This window comes from Aphelocoma coerulescens, chromosome 1A (assembly GCF_041296385.1).
Source record: "Aphelocoma coerulescens isolate FSJ_1873_10779 chromosome 1A, UR_Acoe_1.0, whole genome shotgun sequence".
NCBI lineage: Eukaryota > Metazoa > Chordata > Aves > Passeriformes > Corvidae > Aphelocoma > Aphelocoma coerulescens.
The window spans coordinates 79,279,723-79,299,710 of record NC_091014.1 but is presented as its reverse complement, the minus strand read 5'-3'; the positions used below and the strand labels follow the sequence as shown (position 1 = coordinate 79,299,710).

Sequence of the window (19,988 nt, the reverse complement as noted above, 5' to 3'; positions counted from 1 at the left end):
GGGTTATGGGGAGGAGCTGTGGGTGTCCTTCTGTCTCACTGGGGCTCCAAACACAGCTGGAGCACAGCTGGGACAGCAGCTCTGGAACACTGTTAGCTGGCTCTTCCTGGGGAGGATGTGTTGCCTGCTCTGGAACGGAAGGGGAGAACTAGAGGGGAGGGCCGTGGCATGTCCTTGTAAATACCCACTGGGAGTGGATTGTGGACCAAGGGGTGGACTGGTGGCTTTTAGAGCACAGTTGTGTAACTTCTCTCGGTGGTTGGATTATCTTTCAGGGCCCTGGAATGGCAAGAAAATTCTCGGCACCAGGTCAGCTCTGTATCTCTATGACATCTTCCCTGGGTGCTACGCCCATCCCTGCAGCATCAGCTACCTCTTTAGGTCCCTTCAGCAAGGCCATGTGCCCCCCCCAGCAGTACGGTTACCCCGCAGCGTCCTTCCCCCCGCCCTGGAGCGGGGCCGGGGGGCCAGCACAGCCACAGCTCGGCCAGTTCCAGCCCGTGGGTGCCACATCTTTGCAAAGCTTCAACATCAGCAATTTGCAAAAGTCTGTCAGCAACCCTCCAGGCTCCAACCTGCGGACCACTTAGCCGTGCTCGGAGATCCTGCTGGCTACACCTCGGGACAGGACATGGGGAGGGAGATGGGGCCCTGTATCAACTACTAGTGCTGCAATGAACTGGTAGCTTGCCAGACTGGGAATGAATTTATCTTTTCCAACCATTGCTGTCAACTCTCTGTAGCGGGAGTTTCCCCACACACTCGGAAGGGGGAGGAGGATGATCAGCATCCTTGTGATGGGACAGTGCTTTTCACCGAGGGGGGCTGCTCTTGCCTGGAACAAGAGCTGTGAAGAGGAGCCGTGGGGTCAGTTTGTGCAGTCTTGCTGTAAAATTTTTCTCTGGGTTGAGGCTGAATCCACACGTGTGGAGGTGGGAGAGCTGAACCCCCCAGCATGAGGCTTTAGCACGCTTCTTGCCTCTTCCTGAAGAATCAAGATCAGGAAGAAAGCTGTCCAAATCCCCCTCCTCTCCCTCTCCCCACTCAATCTATCTGGCTCTGAAACGATGGGGCACACGAATGGACTTGAGATGCAGCCCGTGCTTGATAGGTCATTACTGCTTTAAGTAAGATATTAACAGCTTTGACTGCAGCATTAGAGCAATTTAAATTGTTAAAAAAAATTTTAAAAGTTCCCTGCGGACATGTACTTACCATCAGTTTTGATGTGGAAACACTGTGATATATAAATGTTGTTGGACAACAGTAGTTTAAAAATGAGTGGAATATAGAGGGTTAAAAAAGTTAAAAAGAAAAAATGGGAAAAAAAGCTAGCTATATCCTTATACTTATTGGAGACACTTTAACTTTTTCCTTTGTATTTTCATTGTATTAGATAAATAAATGTGAATGTAAAATTGTATAAATTAATGTACTTGAATACTTGTCTGTTCTCCCAGTATGCTTGCTGGATATTTTAGTGCCTTGGACTTCTCTTGCTTCTGCAGTTTAGCGTCATCTTCCCAGCAGAGCCCAGGTGGACAGAGGGCAAGTTGAGGGCAGGATGTTTGTGCCCAGCGCCCGGGACATCCCGGGCTCCTGTTTGGAGTAGGAGTGTGGAGGGGAAGTCACCGAGGCCGCGGTCAGAGCAGCGTTCTGTGTGTGGGGGAAACTTGTCCAGGTGGGCAGAGCTGAAGGTGTGGGGTGACAGGGGCCAGGTGGGGTGGGACAGAGGGGTGCAGGTGAGGCTAAAACGAGACTTAACCAATATTGGCTGTGGAGGAGCCTCCTATTGGCCAGGAGGGCTGGATCAGAAACGGAGAGAGGATGGGGAGAACATGTGTCTTTGGGAAAGGCCCAACTAAAGATGCAGTTTGACTCCACCTGCGAAGTGGTAAAGATGTTTGGTCAGGATGTGACTTTGAGGGAGAGGTGCCATTGCTCGTTGGCATGGGCTTGTCTGCTGGGATTGCTTTTCTTACCTTTTTTTTTGGTAAAATTAATTTAAGCCAGGAACAGACTGTCCTGGTGCAACGTCCATTGCCGGCAATGGATGTACTTGAAACAGCCGGCATCAAGAAGTTTCCTCTGTCTTAACTTGGAGGATTTACAATTTTGTTCACTCTTAACAAATTTCAAGCTGGTACCAGGACTGTCACTATCTGTCACTTGTCACCTCTTAGTACCTGTACTGTATCTTCTGCTTTGGTCATTCTCCCTTTTTGTATTCAGGAAATACTGGTTTCCTCTTCAAAGTCAAAATAATACCAGCCAGTATTTGTGTAGTGCTGCAAGAAGCTGAGAAGGGTGAGAGTGCAGCTTGCTGGTGCTTGGGAGCAGCTCACCAGTGCCCTGGAAGCTGGTGCATCACAGGGATGTTACTTGCCCCCGTTGGTTTTTATCTCAGAGCGCTGTTCCCTGCTGGGGCCTTAATAGGGAGTTTCCGTGTCTGCAGATGTTCTCACTCTTTCACTTTCACAGAGAAACGTGCGCGATGCTTTCCATTCCTGTCACTTGTTTGCAGCAGTTCTGGCAGCAGGGCAGGCCCAGGCTGGAGAGGAGCGGCCGAGGGCAGGAGCTCGTTCGGGGCGGCTCCGGGCCGAGGCCAGGGGTGGTTCTGTGGGACAGCGACAGGGGCGGGGCAGGGGCGAACCTCTGTCTGAAAGGATGGCTGCAGGGGCGGCTCTTGAGCACGCCCAGGGAAACGAGAGCGGGGACAGACCCGAGGCAGTAGTGAGACAAGGGGAATATTCGCAGAGGAACTGGTCAGCTGGATGCAGCACATGGTTATTTAAATTTGATCTAATAAGTTTGAGGTCGTTTTTTCACTTAATGTTATGCAAGAACTGGTTTTATTTACCATTGATTTTTTTTTTCTCCCTCCCTCTCCTCCTGTGGATGAATAACTGAAGTCTAGAGGAATAAACTAATGCTACTGAACTGTTAAATTATTTTGTTTAATATTACACTTTGAGTATCTTTTTCCACATAAAATCTGTTTCTGAATTACAAGCGTTTTCTTTACATTATTTAACAATGTACACTGTAAAAAATAAAAATAAAAAAAAATAAAATTAATTGAAACTTTGGGCTTCCCTGGCTGTAGTTAGTTGTATGTTTTGCACTGGACCCTTCTTGTATGACTGCGTCCCATGCTGCAGTTTGTTACCTTTGCAGAATATTGAATGAAGCCATTCAAATAAACCAAACCTGCTTTGGTTGAGCTGTGGGTTTTCTTGTGGAACAGCAAGTTCCAGCTCCTCTGTCCTCTTCCTGCAGTGATGTAACTCTTACCCAATTAACCAGTTTGTCACAGGACATACAAGGAACCCAATTTAACGAGACCCTTAACTTCTCAAAAGCAGTGACCAGTCAGAGCCTTTGGCCTTTAACAGGATACTCTGAAACGAAGTTCTCCAAAGAATAATTCCTAACTGGCCCTTGAGGAGGGGAGTGGCATGAGGGCGGCTAAGGGATCAGCTGTCGCTGCTTTGATGGCTGGGACCGCTCCAACGGTGCCAGGTGCGCTCTGCTGTGCCAGACGAGACCTTGGCGCAGTCCCTGTGGCAGGAGAGGCGGGGCAGGGGCGGGCACGGGGCTCCTGTGCTCGCTGTGGGCTCGGAGGCCAGAGCCGGGGCTCCTGTGCTCGCTGTGGGCTCGGAGGCCAGAGCCGGGGCTCCTGTGCTCGCTGTGGGCACGGAGGCCGGAGCCGGGGCTCCTGAGCTCGCTGTGGGCTCGGAGGCCGGAGCCGGGGCTCCTGAGCTCGCTGTGGGCACGGAGGCCAGAGCCGGGGCTCCTGCAGGGCCCTTCCCGGCTCTTCGCGCTGGCTCCCCTGCCCTCTGCTCTGGGGCGGATGGGAGCAGCGACGGGCCCCTGCGGGGGAAGGGGCTCCTTGGCGACCTCAGAAACAGGAATTCAGTGCTCCGATGCGCAACTGGAGTGGAAGAACTTCACAGCGTCATTCTCAGCTGCAGACTTGCAGGAATTTGGTATTTCTAAACACTAACTGCTGCTGCATTTCTTTCCATTTTAAGAACGGCTTCTGTTATGAGTCATGCTGCGCAAGCTTCGAAGGGGAGAAAAAAGCTCCAAGTAGAAGTTTTCCTGCCCTTTTCAAAGGGGCCAATCCCGAGAGGCTCAGTGCAGTGACTTTGTTAGAGGAGGCACAGCTCTATTTGCACCGTTTCCAGAGCCAAGGACGCTGAGGCCGTTACATTTTTGTTTCAGACTTTCACATTTTTTTCATTGTAAAAGTTTGGAGCAGCTTTGAATCCAGTAATGCTGAAGGTCTGCACGTTCCCTTCCTAGCAGGTATATGGTTTCAACAGCGAGGGCATGACTCAAACATGTGGAATGTGCTTCTTCCCTGAGCTGTTCTGAAGGCAGCACTGAATTGGCCAGAAACAAGTACGGTGAAATGTGGAACTGTTTTCTAGATGTAATCTATCACCGTTAATTATGGCTTGTCCTGTCTTTCCATGCTGAAGTCAATCCCTGTTCTTTGTCCTGTTCAGGAGGTAAGTGGATCGTAGAGGATCTTTTAAGGGAAAAGGACTGGTTAAGTGATGAAGGCAGAGTAGGAGGAAGAGAAATAAATGCTGAATATTCCAAATGTATTTACATTTAGACAAAGCAGTGAGGCAAAGCATGGGAATAAGGTCCCGTTTGAAGCCTGACATTGATTTCAGGGTTGGACCAATCCCAGAATTGTGTAAATTTTCCTGGTCCAGCTCTAACTTTCAGTCATGTGGCATCATTCTCCTGCCTCCAGCACTGCAGCAGCAGGCTCCCGCCACGGATGCCTGGGACGGTGACACCAGCCCTGCCAGGAGCAGCGCTGCCAGCACGGGCCGCTGGCCTGAGCCCTGCCGTGGTGGGGCCGGGAACTGCGGCCGAACTGCACAGGAACAGGGCGGCTCAGCCCAGCAGAACTCCTCCCTTTCCTGCACGGACCTGCTCGAAATGGATAAAGGAGTATTCTTCCAACACTGATTCAAAATTCTTCCTTTGGCCTGCCAGCTAGACGGACGAGCTGTTGGCTTTGCTGTAACCTTTGCACCCCTGTGAGGTTCTCTGTTTGCCCGTCCTAAAGCCAAGGAGGCTGTGCAGGTGCAGTGGTGCCCCTTTAGCTTTAGAACGTGTTGCCTCCTTTGAAGGGAACGACGTGGAAGGGTTGGAAGGGCAGAGGCACGAACAGCTTCCAGCGGGGCTTGTTTTTCAAATTCATGTTTATTTCTGTATTGGAAAGGGTTGAAAGCTTATTTAAAAACAGCAGTGCGGCTCCCATTCATGACACAAAGGATCGGAGCAAGCACGGGGCTGCCGTGTGCGGCGCTGGCGGCGGTCCCGGCGCGCTCTTGCCCGGAGGCACAGGCACGGCTGGAGGCGCTGCGGCTGCTCGGGACGGCGGCGAAAGGCTCGGGAGGAGAGAGGGGCTCTGCCCGGGCCACCCAGCCACAGGGCACAGGGCGGGGCTGCACCTCAGACAGCGCCTGTGCCACCCCCGGACTGTACCGTCCGTCCTCTGGCCACAGCCCACCTGCTCCCCTCTGTGCTGGAATGCAGCACTGAGGGACAGAGGAAAGCTATGAATTGCATCTCATTTTTAACAATTCACCCTGTTCGTGCCTGCTTCAGGCACTTTACAGGTAATATCCACTTGTAAAATGGCCACAAGTCTCGTGCTGCAGAAGCACAAATAATTGTGTGGTTACAGAAAAAGGCATCTGAAATACATAATAACCTAAGAGTATATGAAGTTCTTGCTGATTGTGTGAAACTCTTCTCAGTTGCTTCACCATAATGTACAGCAGGGTCCATTTGACACAATATGGGAAGCCACTGCAGTCTCGTGATGTAATCCCAGGCAGAGGCACAGATCCCACCGGGTGCCTCATGTAGGTTCCAACCTCCTTTTCTTCAAGCTCTGACTTCTCCTGAGGGGGCTGCACCCTGCCAAATAGGGAGAAAGTAAGAAATGGACTTTTTTTTTTGCTTCTGAATGTGTTCCTCAATTCTTTTTCTAACTCTTCCTTGATAGGACAGTAGGATGGAAAAAAGCAGACAGTTTTCCAAGCCCCCTGTCACAGCATCTGCAGCCAGGTCCAAAAGAAAGGAATGCTTCTCCCACTGGACTCTCGCAACGTACCAAGAGCCCTTGTGAAGCCAGACCTCTCACCTGTGGCAGCACATACCTGGGGTGTGCTGGTTGGCACAGCTGGTGCTGCTGCCTGCAGGGGGCTGCAGCTGTGCAAGCCTGGCAGAAGCTTTGTGCTGGCTCATCCTGTGGGGTGTCCTGCTGCGAGTGCCCAGCTGGTGATGGCCACGGGGTGTCTCAGGTGCCTGGTGTGCAGCTGCTGAGGGCTCTGACATTTTGGCACCCGTTACCTTTAGGTCAGTGCTCTCCAAGGAAATGTCCCAAAGTTCAGGATCATCTGGAAGGAATGAGTAGGGGATCCATGACACAGTACTGTACTACAGGAATGGCAGTAGCTCCAAGACCAGCACATTCTTTTCCTACAGGCAGTGACCACTATAAAATTTGATCTGTAAAGCATCTCTTATGTCAGTGTGCAGCAGGGTCCTGCCCCTTGTGCTCTGGACTTCAGCAATGTCCAGGCACCACGGTGTGTGACCCAAACAGCCACAGCTGTATTGAGAAAAGACACAACCCAAATCCCCCCCACGTTCTGTTTTGTGCAGTGTCATCTCAGGAAGGGGGTTTATCAATAGTTGTAACAACTCTACTGAAGAGCCTAAGTGTGAAACCCCCCACAGTGATGGACATCATCTCCCTGCCACTCAAGCAGAGTTTGTATTGTTAAAGTCAGAATCACACTTCTCTTATTCCAATTCTTCACAGCTTTTGCCTTTACACTGTATTCTGAATTAAGCTGGTTTAAATGCTAATGATTTAACACTTAATTACTCATCACTCTTTGGCTGACCTGCAAAGAGCTCCTCTTCTATTGCCAGCTCCTGCTGTACTTCTGGTGGAGTGCTGTGCTTGACAGGAGGGTCGCATGTTGCTGCAAGGAGGCAACACAAGAAGAGATTAATACGAGAAATACAGAAAAACCCTTTGGCTCATTCTTAGCAGAGCACGAGTCTGAAATGACACCCAGCACTGCCACCAGGTATCTCTTTTTTCCTAGAGCTGGTTAAGACTTGGAAGCAGGATGTGGGACAGCAAGGCATTGTACCTGATGTCTGACAAACAACTGTGCTAATTTAACATGTTTTTTTTGCTTGTCTCCCCAGTCTTCACGTTCCTGCTACCACGTGGCTTCCAGACCTCCCAATGAGTAGTAAAGGGCAAAGTATCAGTAGCTCAGGCAGTGTGTACTTGCCTGCAGCTACCATGGCCAAGTGCTGCAGCCTCAGCTTGGATGCAGCAGGTTAATGGTGCTGACAGCAGCTGCTTTAGGGTGGCTGGAAAGCTGCAGATTTAATGATGCTGGTTTAGAGCTGACATTCCTGACACTTTTGGAACAGACAGGGGGAAATATGATAATGCTCCCTCCTTTGGCCTCAAAGGTGTGTTGATGGCACAGAACAGCAGCACATGAAGCTGGCCAGGCTCCTGTACTGTGGCTAACCTGTGCCTGCCAGCAGCTCTCATGGAAAGTGCCAGTTTTTAATGCCACCTCTCACCCTGTTTGCTGCTGGGAGTAACTCCTGGGACCTGCTGCTTTTTCTCCATCTGCTCCCGGAACTGCTGCTGCAGCTGCTTCTGTCGCAGTTTCCTCTGGTAAGTGGCATCACACTCCGTGGCCAGGGAGTCTGTGCTTCTGTCCCTCCCCCCAGTAAACACAAAGTTAAATAGGGCCTCAGCAATTACATTTTGTGAAGAAAACATTCATTAAGAAATAACAGTAAAGAAAATCCACTGAGCTAGTGCTTTGAAATTGAGCTGTCCACATGTTTTAAAAGGGCCAGTAACTTCTAATACATAATAATGTTTATTAAAAAATAAATTGATAACAGCAGTCTCACCTGGGAGCATTGGGCTGTTTCTGATCTGCTGTCACTACAGCAGCCTCTGTCTGGCCAGGGTTACAGCCAGGTGTCACCTCACAGTGCTGTCTCCCTGCTCCGTTCTGCCTTTCCACATAGCTGCTGTATCTTGCTTTCTCTATTTCAGGCTCATAGTCCTGTATTTTAGCTTTGACCAAGTCTAACTCAGGGGGTACCTGGTAAAAGGAGGAAAACCAGAATGTTCAGAAATTGCCATCATCAAGTTAGTGAAATAGGCTCTGGTTGTTTTGCTACATTACTGTTAAAAATTATTTTGCTTGCACTAAGTCAAGCACTAAGTTAGAAATCTGAAATGCTCTTTTTTCAGTACCCAGTAATTCAGTCAATCATTGAATTCCTGTGACTCTGTGTTGGTTTAATTGTTCAGTGCTTCAGGGCAGATGGTGAGCTCTCCCCACGCTGCTCTGCAAACGAGAACAGGTGCTGGTGATCGATTGATGGAGGGTTTTACAGCTTCTCACAGCCCCACAAGGCTGTTGCTGAGTCTGTAACTAACAGTAAACTCTACCAGTCCATTTTCCTGCTTGTGCTAAAGGGCAAGGCCAACCTTTACTGAGTTCTGAGGAAGGTACACCATTCCTGTTTATCAAAGATGGGATGTTTTGGCTCTGTCCCTTTACAAGTTTGTGGCAATGCCTCTAACGGACAATGACCCTGGCAAACCAGAGATCTGGGCCATCTTTACCTGGAGAGAGGTGTCACTTTGGATCTGCTCCTACAGTGTTTGACAGGACTGCCTTGCAGCTCTAGGCCTCTAGCAGAGTTTGGCAAGTCCTAGTGAGATTGAAGGCAGCTTTACTATGAAAGTCCACGGACCAGCAGTTGCAGGAGGCTTCCTTTTCCCTCATTGCACAAGGCAGGTCACTGCCTAGCAGCCTCCTGCCCCCAGCTGGTGCACAGCAGGAGCTGGCAGGATCCACGCTGGTTACTGAGGCCCCACTTGGGAACGCTCTGCTTTGTGTGTGTGAGCTGGCTGGTACGAAGGCTGCTGGTGTCAGAGCTGGCAACCCCCAGGAATGAGGTGCCCTGACAGCACCATCGATAACCCTGCAACTGCAGGAGCGGGGCAGTGGGTGCCCTGCAGCCCCGCTGACAGCCCCCGTACCGCACCTGCCGCGGAAGCTTGCTCATGGCTCGCAGGTAGTCCTTGTCCAGGATGCAGTTCCCAAGAGCATTCCCAAAGCACCTGAGAAACAAGAGGGCTCACTGTGACTGAAACCCTTCATTCCCACATAACTGCCAAAAATGTACAAGTGCTGATCTTCACTCACTTGAGTGCCCTCTTCAGTCCATCTGTTACTGCCTCCTTTCTTGCCTTTTCCAAGGATAAGGCCTTGGACTTCAGGCCTTCACTGACTCCATATCCCACATCTTCATGGTATGACCCATCCTGCAGTACAATTTTAAATACAAGGGAATTTTATACATGCAGGTGCTGTGCCTTCCCAAGCCTGGTTACCTGCTCTTAGCTGTTTGTTGCACAGCAAGGTCAACGTTTAGGACACCAGCAGGTTCCCGAATGCAGTGCAGTACCCAAGGACTGTGCTCTGACCCGTGCAAGGACTTTCATTCACAGCTTCAGGCAGTTGCTCAACTACAGTCAGAGCAAATAAAAAACCCCACTTACCTTAAGTTGAACCTTCACAAAAGCACAGACACCCACGTAGAACCTGCCATTGTTGAGGTCAACAAAGTCTGGGAGGAAATATTTTAAGTGTTAATTTATAAAAACAATAGTGGAAAAGAAACTGTTGTCTATGAAAGTAATTTCTTTCCTATGATCTACCAGAAGTCTGCAGTTTGCAAATAATTTGCACAAGGTTTTATCCAGGACAGAATGCCTGAAGAGCTGAACAGGCTGCAATGCAACTCTCAGCTCAGAATCTCTGAAGTACCTTACTTCACACCAAAAGCAATGCTACATAATACACACAGAGCACTCCAGGTAGCAGTCTTGCAGGTCTAATAGAAACATGTCATGTGTCTGAAATGAAATTCGGGATCAAGTAACTCTACTCTGGGGTCCAAGAGTTCTTCTGTACTCATCTGATCTATTTGTCTAATTGTTTTGTAAACCTGCTGAAGGTGCAAGCCCTTTTTCTACCCAGGAATTTAAAACAGAATCCTCTCCCTCTGAATTTCTAAGGAATGACTTGTTATGGCATTATCTGAAAAAGGTAGAAGTTTGAAGGATGTCAGTCTTTTCTTGACTGAAAAGGGGGAAAGAAAACTGTGGTGCAGAATAGATGGAAAGCTATGAAGTAAGTTGTTCTATTTCTAGAATCTACCAGCCTGAGTTAAGAAAAGATTTCTGAAGGTGGGGAGAAGGAAGAAGGTAATTTAAGCAGCTGCTTTGACCTACTTCAACAACCAGCCTTCAGCATAAGCACAGCAGATCTGCAAACAAGAACAACACTTCTCTGTGTACTTATTTCAGCTATCAACATGGAAGAGGCTGAAGCTTTAAGATCACCTGAACACCATATTATAGTTGAAAAATGTTTCAAAAATTTTCTGTTGTAAAAACCTCTGTACTAGGTATTAGCTAGAAGAGAAATCTGCAGAAAAGATGGGTCCCCAAAGATTAGGGGAATATTAACTGAGAGTAGGAACTGGTTACACTCTAAAAATACAGGTGAACATGAAAGCTGGCTCAGGACTGCTGAGTGTTAAATAGTTTAATTGTAATTACTCTTGACTGAGTGTACCCATAGAGATCAGAGACTTGATTAGAATAGCTCAAGAATAATCATACACACAGAATAATGACTATGACAGATCGAAAATGAAAAGAGAAGCTCCATTATTATTTGAGTTCTCTCGTTTTTACTAACTGTCAAGACACCTGGAAATTGCACATGCCTCTGCCCAGGTGCTTTGAAGTGATGAAGTTGTAGCAGCTGAGGTCTCTTGGTCTGTTCAGCCTGGAGGAGACTGAGGGAAGACCTCATTGCAGTTTCATCTTCCCTGAGAGGGGAAGAGGAGGGGCAGGCTCTGGTCTCCTCTCTGCAGTGACCAGTGACAGGACCCGAGGGAATGGCCAGAAGCTGTGCCAGGGGAGGTTTAGGTTGGGTATCAGGAAAAGGTTTTTCCCCCAGAGGGTGGCTGGGCACTGGACCAGGCTCCCCAGGGCAGTGGGCACAGCACCAGCCTGACGGAGCTCGGGAAGCGTTTGGACAGAGCTCTCGGGCACAGGGTGTGGCTCCTGGGGATGGTGCTGTGCAGGGCCAGGAGCTGGATTTGGTGATCCTTGTGGGTCCCTTCCAACTCAGCATGTTCTGTGATTCTGTGATGGATACCCTGGCCCCTATCTGAGAGACTTTTCCTTCACAGTGAAACAGGAGGGAGCAAAGACTTCTCTGCCCCTAAGAGATCCTTACCAACATTCTGCTGAGTGACTGAATGAGCCCAGCCATTGAAGCCAAACATCTCATTGGCCAGACTGATGACCTTGTGACCCTCAATGTAACAGACCTGAAAAGAAGAGCGTGTACATATAAATATATACATAAATACATAGCCTTGTGCACACATCTCTACACACATTATTTTTAACAGATTACACATACCACCTTACAGTGAGGAAATCCAGCTAAGTTCAAGGTTCAGATAATGTGAATAAAAGGCTGATGGTGCAGCTTTAGGTGCACTCTCTTCCAGCAAATGTGGTGGGGATTAACAAAACAACAAATACTACTTAATCAACAGAAGACAGAGTGGGCACTAAAGATGGTAAATGCAGCCACTGTTATATAGTCCAGTTCTGGGAAAAAAATTGGAAAAACATCTCAGTATTGCACAAGTAGATAACTAGTCCTTTGTAAAGGAAGCACTGAGAAATTAAGTCTCTTTTTAAGTGTAAAAGGAATCTGTGGCTCAGTAAAAGCCAGAATTTATGCCATGCTCACTTTGCATTCATAGCTGCATGTTAAACCACTAGAGGGAAATTAACTTCAAAAAAACTAAGGAATACTGTAACTTTCTAAACCCTAGTTTTCCTGGGAAGAGCTGAGTTGAAACATGATGTTTGTTCCTACCTTTTGCCCTCCTCCTGCCTGCCGGCTGCTGATGTAGTCTGGGCCCAGCCTCTGCCGCAGAGCATGCTGGATAGCTCGGTACTCGCTGGCTGTGTACTGATACTTGACAAGAACAAGGGAACACACATCTTACTCTCCCTGTTTTAGCTTCCCCTCTTCTCCTAAGAGCACTTCTTTATCCCAGTCCCTCCAAGATGTGCGTGATCCATTTTTTGGAATTGGGATGTAGCAGGCAAGGAAACACCTCAGGGTACGTACATACATTAGACTGGCTTTTTTTTCACTCTGACTCTTGATGGATACAGGCATTAATTACTGAGCTGCAGCAATTGTTTTTCATTAATAATCCCAGTCAAGCTTGCCACAAGCACACATGTCAATTTCTATTTTACTGCTCAAAACCAAAATATAGTATCTCTGTGACCAACAAGAAAAATGTATTTAAGAACCCCAACAAAACTGAAGATTAACTGTACTCCACTACCACATGCCACCAGGGCAGGGAGGACAGCAGCTCAGGAAAGCAGTCAAAATAGGGATTTCTTGAGGAGTGTTCAGCCCATTTCCCTCAAGCAGGGAAGGTCCTTTAGATAACTCCAACATCACTGGTATCAGAGAACACCGGCATCACCAGAAGCCTAAAGTTTTGTAAGATTACACTTGTCTTAGTAGAAATGCAATTTACAAAATGTAGAGAAGCCTAAATGTATGTTTAAGGATTTGAGAACTAAAAAGCTCGTGTTGTTATAGCCTGAAGTGGGACAGAACAGAGGTTTCACCACTTAAATCATCAGTACTGTGCATGCATGTACTGGCTGCCCGAACAATTCAGCAGAACACAGAATCTTCTCGTGTGTGTGTGTGTGCCATATAAATTCCAACTCCTGTCAAACTGCTCTAATTTGTATTTAGTTCTATTTAAACTTAAAGGAAAAACTTTGCTTTTTCTGACTCTAGAATGCAAGCCTGTAACCAAAAAGCATAAGGAAAATGGGACAATGCACAAGCTTGTGCCATATTCAGGAACTATGTAGAAACGCCTATCATGGAGAAGAGAATTCACCACCAAAAGCTCTGTTCAGTCCGGATACGGTTTTCTTTTTTGCAAACTATTTTACAATTTTTAAAAATTATTTTTAATAGCTCAAAGTAGTTGGCTTTTCTAAACCTGTACTGAGAATACGTGTAAGCATGATTGAGGCCATCTGGGAATAAGAGAGAATAAAATGAGACCCACTTTTAAGGCACAAGATTGAAAAACCTTTTGAGAAGAATCCAGAGGAATTTATTATAACTCGAGGCATGTCAAGACTATTGCAGAGAAAAAATGCGAAGTACAGTTGGGTGTAGCATGATTCCAGCCTTCCTGTACCCAAGTTTCAAAGGAATAAACATGCAGAGCAGATTTCCAGAAGTGTGAGCATGCAGCTTGTATTTCCCTCTGGGGCAAAAGGAACCGACCTGTCCGAAGGAAGCCGCTGAGTCCCCAGCGCTGGAGCCGCTGCTGCTGCTGCAGCTTTCGCCGTCCTTCCCCTGGCTTTCAGGCATCCCTAGGGATGAGAGGGAATAGAATGACTGAAGGGAACAGAACTGACAGTCCATGTGAAGACATGTCAAAGAGCTTATTCTAAATATCATACTGGTAAAAAAATTATATATGTGGGTTTTTTCCTTTTAGGTAAATGTGAAGGCACTGTACCATGCTAGGGAAGGAAAAATAAAATAATTCCCTCTTTTGGATTCTTCAGCACTGTCTTCCTGGAACACTTTCAATATCCATTAATACTTTAATAAAAAGTAGAGACAACTTTCTAAAACTTTACTCAGCTATATCCTGGACTTGTTAGTTTTTATTTTAGATTGTTGTTTTGACTGTAATCCCCCTGCCTGGTGCTATGATGGTACCACATAAAGTGTGCAGAGCTGAAAACCACAGAACCTGCCAGAACTGTAAGAAGAGGTACCAGTAATTCAGTAGATGGCAGCCTTTTCCAAGCCAGTATCCAACACTTCCCAGCACTGCATGGCCACTCCACCTTGCTCTGGAGCAGTGGGCCTGGGCAGATTGTGGACCCCAGCTGTGCAGGGGCTGCAGCAGCACTCTCAAATAACCCACAGAGATGATCTTTTACTGTATTTGCACCAATGCTGAGCACAGCCGATAGCCCAGCACTCGGACTTTTGTAGGCAATACAAATATAGGACAAATTCAGACACATACAAGAGACCTGGAGATGTCAAAACAGTTTGAGAAAGCCTAAAATCCTCAGCAGATGGCATGATTTGCCAGTCAGGCAGCACCTGGCTAGTACTGTGCTTTGCTAATGCATTCCAGGTGTGGCACTTTTTAAAATAAGTTGTTTTTCCAAAGTTTACTGAGGACTTGCCAAACAATTTTCAGAAAAAGGATACCAGTTGTTTCCTTGGCAAGTATGAGCACTGGTAATTATGCCAAGTGTAGCTAAAATTCTCCTTAATTTTTGTTGGCTAGAATTACTCATCTTTGGTGCCAAACTTGTATAATTGTACAGTGTTCATACACTTGAATATGTTTCAATCAGAAGTTAGCAGCAATTTGTAAATACATTTGGCTTTGAAAAAGAACAAATAGAAAGCAACATTACCAGGAGAAACACTTGTGATTTAAGCAGGCTATTTCCTCTGCTCAGCAAAGAGTTCATTGCATGGGGAGGGAGACAATTAGAGAGACATAAATAGTGTGTGTGGCCAAGGGAACTGAAATTTGAACAATACTGTTGCCTCCACTCACACCCCCAAGCTGCCTCAATCAGATCTTAATCACTATAAGCCCTTGGAAAGAAACAATGACCGAAATGTCACTTGCCTTCGTAACACTATGACCAATTTATGCAAAGTAGGTGGGTGGCATTTCCATGCAAAATTGCTTAATACTGGTTTTGGTTAAAGTCCCTCAAGCTTTTCTATGGTGTGCACCATTACCAGTCTAAATTTAGTTGTCTAAATTTAGTGCTTTGTACTCAAATTATGTGTGAATCCAGTTGGAGTGAAGGAGACACAGGATGCCAGCTTAGTTTCAGGCTTTACCTGCAGGAACAGCTTCAGCTGTGAGCCTCGTTTAAACCAAACGCTCCATCGGAGCAATGTGGGGGGTTCTGCAGTCGGGGAAGCGCAGCACAGCCAAGCCCTGTGTCTCAAAGCAATTGTTTGAGCATTTCAGAGCGACAGAACTTCGATACCAAAAATTATTAGAGTAGGAGTTGGGAAGAGAGAGCAGTTAATTCTGCAAATGCAGCTATAAATCTATCCTGGTGCCAGAGCCAGGAGCTAGGGAAGGCAAGGCGCTCCCATTCCTCACTGGAATATTGTTTCCTCACTGCCCTGCCCTCTCCCCACAATGCTTTAACACACATGAAACATTAATGCTGAAGTAGATAATAAACTATTCACTGGAGTGCCAAAGAGCCTCGGACACCCTCTGAGGCCAGGGCTGTGGTAGGACACTGCCTGACTCATTAACCAGTGTTAAAAAATGCCCTATTTTTAAACCAGAAAGACTTAAAATTAAAGCTCAAATATGCCTTTGAATATGCAGGATGATACAGGCAGTTTATCAGTTTAAAGGCACCATCTCTGTGGTAACGGGACCATTATTTATTATTTACAGGGAATTCTTGAGTTTAGCTGGTAATGATCTCAGGAAGTTTTCTTGTCACTGACAAAGAGAGCACACACGACCAGAGGTGCTGCTGCACTGTGCTCCAAAACTTGATACACTAGAACAGGTAAAGAAACTTAACAGCCTTTACTACCACCAGATTTTGATCTTGTCTTTCAAAATGCGAACACATTAGGTACATAATCAGAAAAAACCAATCTGTTTTGGGAAACTGGATATGAAATACCAATTTTCAACAGCACTCTACAAGCAGGAATTTATTGGCATGGTGGTAGTGAATTGAGCACGGCTGAGAAAAATGTGTGTGTACACAAATTCCTGTTCAGGAAATAAACCAGTCTTCCAGAACAGATGATCCTGAATTTAATCTGTCCAAGTATATCTACCAGTGTGGGCTGCTCTGTGGCAGCAACACCTTTACCTGCCATGACTGTATGGACATAACTTCTAATTTTCTAAATTAACACATCCTCACACACCTTTCTATCCTACTGTCCATTACCGCCCAAAAATTTATTTTGCTCCTAAATCACGTCTTTTCCTATCAGTTCCACTCTGCCTTGACAAACCAGGTTTTTGAACCATGCACTGTGCTCTAATCCTGTGGCAGGAGTGCCAGTTCCCAGCTCTCCTCACAAGTAAGGTGGAAGCAGGCAGTTTGCATCACTTCAGAATAGCTTGCATACCATGCATTGTGCAAGTACCACAGCTTGGGCAATGCTCAGCTAGAACATGGCTGTTCAAGGAATTAATCAGAGCATCCCATAACCTAAGACAGGAATTTAAACACAGACTCTGAACTTCCAGAGGGCTTTTCATTCATCCTCATCCTCTCTATCTGGTAAGTTTCCTTCACAGAGAGGCTTTGGTTTGCTGAGTAAAAATCTTCACATTCTTTCAATAAATGCAATTCCACTGAGCCCAGCAAGAGCAAACAGTTACATAGGTAGCAACAAGTGATTTAGCAAGCACTAAAGATAATGCCACATACTTAAGCTAAGGTTTGTATTACTCTAAGAAAACATAGAAAAAATTTACAAGTTTTATATTTCTGTGGAGTTTTCTTTCCTCTGGGAACCCCAAACTATTTTATAAGTTGATTTACCTGTTATGCAAAGGCTGTTTAACACAGAGCTGAGGTACCTCTTTCAAGTTTAATGGGGCAGATGTTCCTAATCAAGACAGGCCCGTGCTACTCCACAGTTTAAAAGGAGTGTAAGAGAGAGATGATGCAATTGTTTGTGGAAAAGCTGCACACAATAGAACTGTTCCCTTTTGCCTTCTGATATCTCTAGGTAAGCAACCCTGATGACTTGAGAAAAGCGAGGCAATGTTCTGTTAACTTCAATAGAAGGAAAAGATACTCAGTGTTTGATGGGTTAAACATGGAAATGCAGGGGCGGGTCAGGAGTCTGGGTGTCTACTGCAGACTACAGCTGGCCTCTGATGCTGACAGGACCTTATCAGTGCCCCTTACCCATTCAGGCCACATTCCATAGCAAGAGAAAAAAGGTATAACATAGGAAGTTTGAGCTCCCTGCAGGAGCTTAAATATTTGCTTTCAGGGCATACAAGTGCCACTCTGACAATTTCTGCTCAGTTACAGCACGTGTCATGTCAGGGGGACACCTCCATGCAGTCCCACTCATTACACTGGAATGTGTGGGCTCCAAAAGCATAACTGAACTCACTGATTTATCAGGCACTGCTCACTGCTAGCTTCACTCTTGGCAGGTCTAGGATCGTGATCCTCCCTGCACTGAGCAGAAAACACTAATTCTGCTTCCACTTTTGAAACATTTTAACGAACGCAGGGTAAAGCTCTTTCTTCCTTACCTTTACACGCTTCTGGAAGAGTAACAGCGCATTTGTGGGAGCGTGTTTCTATTCAGGAATTTTTGGATACATCTGACATCTGAAACGAAGCCTGCCTGGTCAATTCCTGCATTTTTGGAACACGGGGTGAGAAACTCACCTCCTTACTCATTATGCTGTTTCTTGTCACGACAGCCTCTATACAGCTGCCACAAGTTCACTGAACATCAGTGTAACTACTGGAAGTTCCTTAGGAGCCTGCTTTCCCAGCAATTACAAATCCAGTTCCAGTCCAAATTGCTCCGTTGAGCACATGCTTTGCTGTGTTTTAGCCTGCATATTTTTCAAATTTTGCTGGTTATGCCTCCAAACATTTTCTTTAATAGCAGTGGTGTGTGTCAATTACCCCTTTGCTAAGTGGTTTTGTTTGCTGTTTTAAAGTCCACTGCCCGCTGCAATTTTTGCCTTCCAAAGGGTCCAAAAAAGTTTCATTAGTTAAAAATGCACCAACAGCACCCTAGGAAAAAAGTCATTCCAAACAATTCCAAGTTTGAACTACATTTGCTTTCCAGGAATATAAATCCCATTTAATTTCTCACATTACTTAATTCCTTTGCATTAACTCACAATCCGTATAAAAAATATTTCATTAAAGGGATTGACTGGTACTCCTGCACAAATAAAGGGTTTGACTGGTACTCCTGCACAAATAATCTTTTTGATGATATTATAAAAAAATTCCTCATAACAATAAACGATGACCAAAGGGTAGAACTGAAAGACAAGAGAAACAACTCTGTGGTACAAGTTTTTTTCCAGGTATGAAGCAGTAACACCTCACAGTTCCAAAACCAAAAGTGAACAATCTGCTCTTCAAGGAGTTTCACAACCATCCAGGCAGAGTAAAAGAAAAGAGCTCGTTCTGGAAACCAGACCAGGCAGAAATATTACTCAAATATCATAAATTATTTACATGGGCACTTCTTTCTAAAAGCCTGTCAGATTGATTTATCACCACATCACTTATGTACAAGTCACTTCAGCCCTTGCAAGGCAAAGACAGCAGGGTTTTTAACTCAAGAGTAATGGTTTGGGACTTACAGGGAAAAGCAGCCTGTCCAACTGTAAGCAGAAAGCCTGCAATCTCCCAAATGCAATTACCAGGCAAGGAATTAATCCAGCCTGGAAACGAAACCACCTGAACTCTGCAAGCACTGAGAGATCTGTCAGACTGTGGAGCACAAACCCCATGGTGGTTACAGGCACAGATGACACTTCTGGCAGCAAGACCCTATTAAGCTGACACACTAATTAAGTTAGGATGAAAACCCTAAAGCTCTTAGGCTCTGTTTTGCTCCAGGTTGACACTTGCTTATTGTTAAATGGAAAATCATTTACATTTGCAATTGGCAGAATACTTGAGGCGTGGGCAAGCCTGTATCTGTTTCCATCCTTCTGCCTTCTTAGACAGCAATATAAATGATCCCTTTTTTGGGGGGATGCCTTAGGCTTGACAGAAGGGCTTAAGTAGTAGAGCATGTACTATATGATTTTACAGAAATATATTTAAAATGGACTCTGTGCTTCTGCAGTTGAAAGGGAAGTCCAGTTATCTAGACCTTAGTGGATATCAGCGTGCCAGAGGTCTGAATTATAAGATAAGTGGTAATTATAACATATAAGACGCAAAAATATAATAATACATAAAATATACGATATAGCTCATATAGAATATAATGAAATAACGTTATTATAAGCTGTATTCATTGCAACAATATACTAATTTAAGCGCTGATAATTTACACGTCAATAAGTGTCATTCCTTGCGTAGTCTGACAGATCCATCCCATTTGCCACAATCTCTCCCTTTAGTGTCCCCTCCTAACGGGAGTAAGAGCTACGGAACCCAGTGTTGCTTTTGGCTCCTTACACCCGGAATCCACAAAAAATCGGGCTGCAAGAATTCTTGGTGGGGTCAGTTGTTGTCTGCCCGAGGCTCCCTCAGGAAACACCGGCCCCGCGCGCGCGCCTCGCCCGCCGGCCGCGGCCCCTCAGCAGGCGCCAGCAGGGGAAGGCCCGGTTCTGTGCCCAGCTCGGTGCCCGGTTCGGTGCCCGGTGCCCGGTTCGGTGCCCGGTGCCCGGTTCGGGCCCTGCCCGCCCTACCTGAGCCCTCCCGCGGCCCCTTCGCAGTTCCCGCCCGGCGCGGCCACTACGGCGCCGGAGAGCGGCCAAACTTCCCTGGGGACGCGCCCGGGCGGTGACGCAAGCCGGGGGCGGTGCCTCAGGCCACGCCCCCCGCGCGGGGAGGGCCGAGGGAAGCCCGGCGCGGCGAGCGCGCGCGCCCGTGGGCGGGGCGTGGGGGCGGCGGGGGCGGGGCCTGCGCGTGTCTCGCGCCGGGGGCGCGGGAGGGAGCGGCGGAGGGAGAGCGGCGGGAGCGCGGC

At 46.8% G+C, this 19,988-nt stretch overlaps 2 protein-coding genes across 13 annotated transcripts in view; one reads left to right on the top strand and one right to left on the bottom strand.

Moving 5' to 3' along the window:
* Positions 1–3,087, top strand: part of WNK1 (WNK lysine deficient protein kinase 1) — a 100,208-nt gene extending 97,121 nt beyond the window's left edge. For all 5 annotated transcript variants that reach the window (XM_069003690.1, XM_069003691.1, XM_069003689.1 and 2 more), the window contains one exon: positions 276–3,087. In XM_069003690.1, coding sequence (XP_068859791.1) covers positions 276–590 — 315 coding nt within the window. In that variant the 3' untranslated portion in view covers positions 591–3,087. The remainder of the gene's footprint in view (positions 1–275) is intronic.
* Positions 3,088–3,761: 674 nt separating this feature from the next.
* Positions 3,762–19,794, bottom strand: RAD52 (RAD52 homolog, DNA repair protein). Of its 8 annotated transcripts, none has more exons than XM_069003680.1 (12): positions 19,711–19,794; positions 13,536–13,624; positions 12,075–12,176; positions 11,418–11,511; positions 9,665–9,732; positions 9,309–9,427; positions 9,148–9,223; positions 7,996–8,192; positions 7,654–7,796; positions 6,948–7,028; positions 6,195–6,434; positions 3,762–5,952 (listed from the first exon to the last, which is right to left on the bottom strand). In XM_069003680.1, the coding sequence occupies exons 2-12, from the start codon at positions 13,620–13,622 to the stop codon at positions 5,894–5,896; spliced, it is 1,266 nt and encodes a 421-aa protein (XP_068859781.1). In that variant the 5' UTR covers positions 13,623–13,624; positions 19,711–19,794; the 3' UTR covers positions 3,762–5,893. The 8 variants fall into 8 exon arrangements, with proteins under 8 accessions (XP_068859781.1, XP_068859786.1, XP_068859784.1 ...); XM_069003685.1 differs by having other exon boundaries at positions 7,654–7,790; XM_069003683.1 differs by lacking the exon at positions 19,711–19,794 and adding an exon at positions 19,478–19,536.
* Between the last annotated feature and the right edge of the window lie 194 nt (positions 19,795–19,988).